Source organism: Trachypithecus francoisi, unplaced genomic scaffold (genome assembly GCF_009764315.1).
Source record: "Trachypithecus francoisi isolate TF-2019V2 unplaced genomic scaffold, Tfra_2.0 Lachesis_group8, whole genome shotgun sequence".
NCBI classification, from domain to species: Eukaryota; Metazoa; Chordata; class Mammalia; order Primates; family Cercopithecidae; genus Trachypithecus; species Trachypithecus francoisi.
The window spans coordinates 9393653-9401821 of record NW_022681473.1 but is presented as its reverse complement, the minus strand read 5'-3'; the positions used below and the strand labels follow the sequence as shown (position 1 = coordinate 9401821).

The 8169-nt window shown below is 56.9% G+C and overlaps 1 protein-coding gene across 16 annotated transcripts; it reads right to left on the bottom strand.

Moving 5' to 3' along the window:
* Nucleotides 1-70: 70 nt before the first annotated feature.
* Nucleotides 71-7865, bottom strand: MEN1 (menin 1). Of its 16 annotated transcripts, none has more exons than XM_033203898.1 (10): nucleotides 7767-7865; nucleotides 6805-7287; nucleotides 4455-4663; nucleotides 4116-4244; nucleotides 3746-3786; nucleotides 3578-3665; nucleotides 2800-2936; nucleotides 2184-2385; nucleotides 1587-1751; nucleotides 71-1371 (listed from the first exon to the last, which is right to left on the bottom strand). In XM_033203898.1, exons 2-10 carry the CDS (start codon nucleotides 7262-7264, stop codon nucleotides 889-891), a joined length of 1914 nt encoding a protein of 637 aa, XP_033059789.1. In that variant the 5' UTR covers nucleotides 7265-7287; nucleotides 7767-7865; the 3' UTR covers nucleotides 71-888. The 16 variants fall into 16 exon arrangements, with proteins under 16 accessions (XP_033059789.1, XP_033059794.1, XP_033059783.1 ...); XM_033203903.1 differs by having other exon boundaries at nucleotides 6820-7287; XM_033203892.1 differs by having other exon boundaries at nucleotides 7651-7819.
* Between the last annotated feature and the right edge of the window lie 304 nt (nucleotides 7866-8169).

The following is an 8169-nucleotide window of genomic DNA, read 5'->3' as shown; positions in this document are numbered from 1 at the left end:
GGAAGAGGTGGCGCTCCACTACCCGCCCCATCCCCAGTTTCACAGATGAAACATGGACTTGCGCTTTGTATTTTTTTTTAACAAAATGTATTCATCTTTCTTGGAACTGAAAAATAAATCTATGTACAAAACAGGAAAAGATCAGGCTCCTGTCACCCACTCCCAACCCTCTGCAGATTTCCTCCGGGATGCTCCGAAATGGGCTGGACCTCTGGGAGGTTCCCAGAGGGTCGGAAGGGAGGTCCTGCTCTGATCCAGGGCCAGTTTCGTCAGGAAGAGGGCGGAGCTCAGGATGCTCATAGGCTGGGGGCGGAGTTTTGTGTCCCAGACTCGGGGTAGGAAAGAGGAAGCTAGGATTTCCAAATTCTGGAGCAGAACTTAAGTTCTTTGGGGCAGAGGGCTTGGATTCGCAAGATTATGGAATTCTGAAGTGTGGAAATATACTCCTAGGGGCTGAGTGGTCCCAGGCTCCCAGGCCGGAGGTGGGACCTGTGCTTATTGAGTTAAGGGTGAAACCTCAGCTCCTACAAGCTGGGAGCAGCCCTGAGTAACGTTGGTCTGGCTCTAGGTGAGCGGTTCCGAGGAGGATCCTGGGTTTCTAGGGGCTGGGCCTTTAAAGACTGTTAATTAAGACCCAGGGTGAGGTTTCCATTGGCACCCTGGAATTCTGGGAGAAGAGACCTACATTCTAACGACTAGGGCAGAGCCCTGGATTCTGAGCTGGACAAAATCGTGGGTTTGATATAGACTCTACTCGGGACCTGAAACCTTGGGTTTGGGTAGGGATAAGGCCTGTCCCCTTTGGGCTGGGGGCAGAGCATGGGCTCAGAGTTGGGGGACTAAAGGCGGAGCCTGGGTTCCCACAAGCGGTCCAAAGTCCCCAGTAGTTTAGAGGCCTTTGCGCTGCCGCTTGAGGAAAGACAGAGTGTAGTCACTAGGGGTGGACACTTTCTGCTTCTTCATCTGCACTTGCGACTGTGCCGTGAGTTGCAGCTTGATGGCGCTCGAGTTGATCTTGGTGGCCACCAGCAGCTCCTTCATGCCCTTCATCTTCTCACTCTGGAAAGTGAGCACTGGACCCTCTGGCGGTGGTGACGCTGCAGGCGCTGGCACCTGAGCCATGCTGCCACCTTCAGGGCCTCGGGCTGTGCCAGGGACCGTCCCAGGGGGCTTCCGGGGGGGTCCTGACGCTGCACCCTGGCTGGCACCTAGGCCCTTGTCCAGTGCTGGCTTCTTGGGTGGCGGGGGCTCCTCTGGCTTGGACTCCCGCCGTGGGCCCCGCCGCCGGCCTTCCCGGGCTTCCTCGCCCCACGGCTCCTCGGCCTCGGCTGCCTCGGCCTCTCGGCTCACTATGCGCACCTTCTGCCGCACCTGGGCCAGTGGGGAGAACAAGGTGAGAGCAAGGTTGCTGGCCAGTGGCTGGAACTCCAGGACCCTGCTCTGGCCATCCCATGCCACCCAGGGGTCTCAGTCTCACCGGCACCCAAGGGGATGAGCAGATGCTGCCCCTGGGCCAGAAAAGTCTGACAAGCCATGGCTGCCGTCACCACCTGTAGTGCCCAGACCTCTGTGCAGCTATCCCTCACCTGTCCCTCGAAACGGCCTAGGGACTGCACAAGAAAGGTGGCCCAGCCCACGTGCAGCACAGGCGTGGGACTGCCCTCCTCCCATTTGCAGATGCCGTCGTAGAATCGCAGCAGGTGGGCGAAGCACTCAGGGTCCTGGAGGGCAGAACCTTGGCTCTGGGTGCCCTTGACAAGGGGGAAGGGAGGGCACAGGTCAGTCTCTTACCCCTTAGCAGAGGGCACAGGCCAGGCCCCCCACCTAGGCAAAGACCCCTGGCTCCAGAAAAGGTAAGCATAGATTGGGAACATTCTTAGAACCTCTTTCCTTTTATAAAGCCAATCCGTAGCCAGGAGGTACCATCCCTTATCTCCATCCCTCAGCTGAGGGAGGGAGTCTGGCCATGAAACTGAAGGCACAAGGTAGAAACCTCTAAAATACTTTCAGCCTCATTCAACCTGGGCCCAGGACCTCATTATAGCAAAAGGGAACATAGCTCTCTGCTCAGAGCCACCTTCCTCACGCCATCCCTAGTCCCATACATGCAGCCCCCATGGCCTGTGGCAGGGAGCCCTGCCCAGGTTGGAGGCTGGACACAGACTGGAGCTCTAGCCTTTCACCTGGCTCTGCTCCCCCGGCCGCTCCTCGCCCGCCTCCAGCAAGCTGGCTGCCTCCTTCAGCAGGTTGGGGATGACATCATTGGCTACTTCGAAGAACTCCTTGTAGATCTCCTCGTCTTCCCGGCAGTAGTTGTAGCTGTGAGAGCAGTGGGGTCTCTGTAGGGTCTGAAGGGGTCTCGCCATGGGGTGTAGCCCCAGGGACCTGGTGGGGGATGGAGCCCAGGTTTCTTTTCCTGGGTCACCCCAGGGGCTGGGGGAGTAGGTGGGGTCCTCACTGCAAAATGATGCTGTCTGGGTCAGCCAGAGCAAGAAAGCAAGAATGAGGAAGGGCACGGGGCCGAGGGTGGAGGTCTCGCTGCTGGATGATGGTGGTTAAACATTGGGAGGATATTTAAGGCTGTTCTGAGAAAAAAAAATTAGGAGAGGGGAGGGGGGAAAAGATGTGACACCTTAATCAGGGTCCCTACCTCCCGGGTGATGGTGGCCTTGCTGCCTAGGGACTGGATGGAAAGGGGATGGGGCGTGGGAGCCAGGCCTCAGTCCTGGACGAGGGTGGTTGGAAACTGATGGAGGGGAAGAAAAGACAGGCTGCAGGCCCTAATAGGGGGATCCTCACTCCTGGATGACAGTGGCCGTGTCTGCCCAGGCCTGCAGGGCTTCGCGCACGTTGCGGTTGCGACAGTGGTAGCCAGCCAGGTACATGTAGGGGTAGATGTGTTCATCCCGATAGTAGGTCTTGGCTGAGGCAATGCCCTGGGGGTGAGGCAGAGGATCCTCAGGGAGGCAGCCCCAGCTGCCCTGCTGGCACAAATGCCCCACCAGGGCACACCCAGAAGGGGCCATAGGAAGATCCCAGGGAGTCCTCTCCACCTCCACTCCGACCTCCACTTGCTGCCAGCCCTTCTACCTGGTCTCCTCCCTGGGTCTACAGGACTGCTGGCTGAGGCCTGGAGCAGACTACAGGGGTGGGGCCTCCCCTCCAAGCTCAGAGTCCTTCTCTTTCCCAGACACTCTTCTACATACACACCAAAGACTTCCAAGCCCAGCCCAATGGCCCTACTCCCCACCTACACCCACCAAGTAAACACCCCCTCCCTCTTCAGTGATCCTACCACATTTGACCTCTGTTATACTCCAGGGAGGACAGTAAGGAGTGGCAGAAAAGGCAGGGCTGAAGGGACAAATGCAGACCCCTGCCACTCCCAGGCTGGTGAACCCTGGACACTCCTCAGACAGCCCTGACTGAACTGATTCTGCACACAGTTGACATAAAGTGAGACTGGATGGGCGATACCCCCTAACACACAAAGTTCTTTTCTCATCTGCCCAGATGAGGGCCCCTGCCTCAGCCACTGTTGGGGTCTCCCTTCTGCATCCTCCTTAGATGCCCCCACCTTGTGGTAGAGGGTGAGTGGATCTGGCCGGCCAGGGGTGGGCTCCAGCTCCTCCAGATCTGCCAGGTTCCCTAAGGCCATGGGGTACCTAGGAGAGGATCATAATTCAGGCTGCCACCTAGCCCTCTGGCCTCACAAGGCCCAGCCTGGCCACTTCCCTCTACTGACCTTTCTAGATGTCCCAGGTCATAGAGCAGCCAGAGCAGCTTCTAGGAGCCGAAGGAGAGAGTTATGAGCTACAGAACAGGGAGTAGAATGGGTCCTTAGCCTATCGGGCAGAGGTGGGGGTCAGAACCAACAGGGACCACCCACCAGGTAGAAGGACCAAAATTCTGGGCCATTCTTTAATGGAGTTAAAGCAATTTCACATCTCAATTCCACTCTCCCAAGAGCCCTGGGAAAGGCCAGGCCAGGAATTACTAATCCATTTTCCAGCAGGGGAAACTGAAGCTCAGGAAGGGAAAGTGCCCCTACCCAGGGTCCCACAGCAAGTCAAGTCTGGCCTAGCCCAGTACTGCCCCATTGGCTCAGTCCTCACCTGCTGCAGCTGCAGCAGCTCCAGCGAGTCGGTGTGCAGGTCAATGGAAGGGTTGATGGCACACACCATGAATGCCACCTCCATCTTGCGGTCACAGCGCATGTATGATCCTTTCAGGTACAGCCAGCTCTTGAGAGGGGACAAAATCATTATGTCTCATGATGGCCCACCCTGTGCCTTCTTCAGGGAATGACAGCCAGGAAAAGGGGCTCTTCTGTCTTCCCTTCCTATGTGGGTGGTAACGGGAAGAAAGGGGTGTGGCCCAAGAAAGTGGAGTCCTTTGGTTGGTTTGGGCTACCAGAGTATGAAGGGGACAAGGTTGCAGGGAGGGAACAATACCCGCTCAGCCACACCAGCGTTGACCGTCTGGCCCCTGCGGTCCTCGTTGCCCTTGCCATGCCAGGTGACCTCAGCTGTCTGCTCCCCATTGGGCCCAAACACTACCCAGGCATGATCCTCAGACAGGGCGAGGTGGACATCCCGGAGACCCAGGGCCTGGCAGGCCCCAACCACAGCAAAGGCCACACCGGAGCTGTCCAATTTGGTGCCTGTGGAAGGGGCAGGTAATGAAAGAGGGTCGTCTGTGTTTTGACGTGGGGGAAGGGAGCCAGGTAGTGACTGGCCACACTCCCTTCCACTCCCTTTCCAAGCCTGTGCCCCAAACTCAGATTATCCTGCCCACCATCCCTCCATCCCTTCCCTCCCATGTGCTCAAAGCCTCTCTCTCCCCGTTTACACCCTCTGTGTCCAACAAGAGACCTTTCTGGATCTCCTGTAGCTGACCCAGCCTTTGGCCCTATCTTGTCTTTCTCTGCAACTCTATTATATATTCTATGGATTTAAGGATTCCATTTTACTGCACTTACTAGGTTAAAACAGGAATGGCAAATACAGGACACTGGCCAACACTCTACTGTTATACACCCACCAACAGATAATCCTCATTTATCTCTGCACTCATTTCCTGCTAATCTGAGAAGCAGCCTCTGAATCCTTCTCAATATGGCACACCAGGATGGGACTGCCAGTCAACCAGGCTCGGTGCAAAGTCTTAAGCCTTTTGAGGTCAAGCTCTTGGTCTGTCTCAAAACATTTTTGGCCAGGCATGGTGGCTCATGCCTGTAATCCCAGCACTTTGGGAGGCCAAGGCGGGTGGATCACGGGGTCAGGAGATTGAGACAATCCTATACAGTGAAACCCCATCTCTACTAAAAATACAAAAAAAAAAAATTAGGCCGGGCGCGGTGGCTCAAGCCTGTAATCCCAGCACTTTGGGAGGCCGAGACGGGCGGATCACAAGGTCAGGAGATCGAGACCACCCTGGCTAATACGGTGAAACCCCGTCTCTACTAAAGAATACAAAAAACTAGCCGGCGACGAGGCGGGCGCCTGTAGTCCCAGCTACTTGGGAGGCGGAGGCAGGAGAATGGCGTAAACCCGGGAGGCAGAGCTTGCAGTGAGCTGAGATCCGGCCACCGCACTCCAGCCTGGGCGATGAGAGCCAGACTCCGTCTCAAAAAAAAAAAAAAAAAAAATTAGCCAGGTGTGGTGGCGGGCGCCTGTAGTCCCAGCTACGCAGGAGGCTGAGGCAGGAGGCAGGAGAATGGCATGAACCCAGGAGGCAGAGCTTGCAGTGAGCCGAGACTGCACCACTGCACTCCAGCCTGGACGACAAAGTGAGACTCCGTCTTAAAAAAAAACAAAATTTTCATAGGCCACCAGTTGTGGTGGCTCACACCTGTAATCCCAGCAATTGGGAGGCTGAGGCGGGCAGATCACTTGAGCCCAAGAGTTCAAGACCAGTCTGGACCACATAGTGAGACGCCGTCTCTACAAAAAATACAAAAAATTAGCCAGGTGTGGTGGTGCATGCCTGTACTCTCAGCTACTCAGGAGGCTGAGGTAGGAGGATCTCTGAGCCCGGGGAGGTTGAGGCTGCAGTGAGCCATGATCACACCACTGCACTCCAGCCTGGGGGACAGAGTGAGACCCTGTCTCAAAAAAAAAAAAACAAGGCCGGGCGCGGTGGCTCAAGCCTGTAATCCCAGCACTTTGGGAGGCCGAGACGGGCGGATCACGAGGTCAGGAGATCGAGACCATCCTGACTAACACGGTGAAACCCCGTCTCTACTAAAAAATACAAAAAAACTAGCCGGGCGAGGTGGTGGGCGCCTGTAGTCCCAGCTACTCGGGAGGCTGAGGCAGGAGAATGGCGTGAACCCGGGAGGCGGAGCTTGCAGTGAGCTGAGATCCGGCCACTGCACTCCAGCCTGGGCGACAGAGCGAGACTCCGTCTCAAAAAAAAAAAAAAAAAAACACAAAAAAAAAAAACAAAAACATCTTCATAGCTATTTTTTTTAACTGCCTCAAATGCAACCCAATTTCATCTTCTTGCCCCCTAAATCTGCTGCCGCCCTCTGTATCTCATGCTTAGAACTGCTGTAACTGTTCAGTGGCAGGGGTGGAGGTGCTGAGAGGGCAGAGGTGAGGTTGATGGTTTGGAGCCAAATGATCAGGCCTGCCATGCCGTGTGTGACTTTAGCACATCATTTCCCCTCTCTGGGCTTCAGTTTCCCAACTGCAAAGAGGAAAATAACACCTGCCCAACCTCACAAGGCTTACAGTTCTCAAAAAGGTTCTGTAAACCACGGAGGGTTTTGAAGAAGTGGGTCATGGATAAGATTCCCACCTACTGGGCTCCAACCTGTGATGAAGCTGAAGAGGGACTGGATGTGGGCTCGATCCTTGAAGTAAGAGCGGCTGAGACTGTTCCATATGACATCGGAGACCTTCTTCACCAGCTCACGGCTGGAGACACCCCCTTCTCGAGGATAGAGGGACAGGTCGACGGCGCCTCGGATCTGGGCGGTGAAGCGGGCATAGAGGGCGGCGATGATAGACAGGTCGGCCACGGGAAAGTAGGTGAGGCCGCCAGGCGGGTCGGGGGCGGGGCTGGGCTGGAAGGTGAGCTCGGGAACATTGGTGGGGATGACGCGGTTGACAGCCAGAAAATGCTCCACGAAGCCCAGCACCAAGGAAAGGAGCACCAGGTCCGGCTCCTCTCGGCCCAGCTCGGCAGCAAACAGGCGCACCACGTCGTCGATGGAGCGCAGCGGGAACAGCGTCTTCTGGGCGGCCTTCAGCCCCATGGCAGCGGGCGGCGGGCGGCGGCCTGCAGGCAAGCCGCGGGAGGGAGGGTCGGGCAGGTTTGGCCGGGGAGCCCCCTCCCAGGGTCCGCTAAGTTTCCACCCCCCGACACACGCACAGCTCCCCTGCTTCCCCACCCTCCTCAGCCTCTGCTCACCGGCTTCCCCTCTTTTGTCGGTGAGACCCCTCAGCCGAGACTGCAAAGCCTTTTTGTCCCCCACAATTTCGGGACGCCCGGTACCCGATGGGGTGCGCCCCAAGAGCCCCAATGGCCGCCCCGCCCCCTCTACGACTGTGCCCCTGGGGCCCTAGAGTCAGTCCAGAAAGCGAACCCAGACCAAGCCTCCAAACCCCAAGGAGAGTCCTCGCCTCGATACCCCTCGCCCACCTCCGCGCTTACATCCCACACAAGGCACCGCGGCCCACGCCGCCCGGAGCCTGCTGGGACACGAAGTCCCGCCCCTAGGGTCGCACTACCCGCCGGGAAGTGGAGTCTGGGCCCACCCCTGCCCCCGCCTAGTCTGGAAATGGTTGCGGGCCGGGCCGCTGCGCGGTGGCTTCTGGGATCTTTAGGTCCGCGGCTCCGGATGCCTCCTTCCCGAGATACTCAGGGATTGGTCCTTCCCTTCAGGCCGACCAGGCAGGAAGCGAGTCCGCAGTGCCTTCTGGGAAATGTAGTCCAGGGGCACTACCTGCAGACTCAGGGTGGCAGGTCGCCGACTTTCTGCCGGTTTTGCTGTCACGGGTCGGTCGGCAAGTTATGAGGAAAAAGATCAAGTTGCTTGAGCCAGAACAATTTTAAATAAAACGATGTGAGGAAAACAGATACTTTTAAACACTTCCAGAGAGTAAATGTGTTCAACCGCTTTAGCTGGGTATCAGTGTCTGTTAACAAATATATATGGGC

What these genes read in the sequence shown, in the direction of transcription:
- MEN1 (XM_033203898.1), bottom strand. Translation starts at nt 7,264, where the DNA reads ATGGGGCTGAAGGCCGCCCAGAAGACGCTGTTCCCGCTGCGCTCCATC. An exon ending in CACAGGTTGGAGCCCAGTAG is followed by an intron (nt 4,664 to 6,804) that starts GTGGGAATCTTA and finishes CCCCTTCCACAG; the next exon opens with GCACCAAATTGGACAGCTCC. An exon ending in GGCCGGGGGAGCAGAGCCAG is followed by an intron (nt 1,752 to 2,183) that starts GTGAAAGGCTAG and finishes CCCCTTGTCAAG; the next exon opens with GGCACCCAGAGCCAAGGTTC.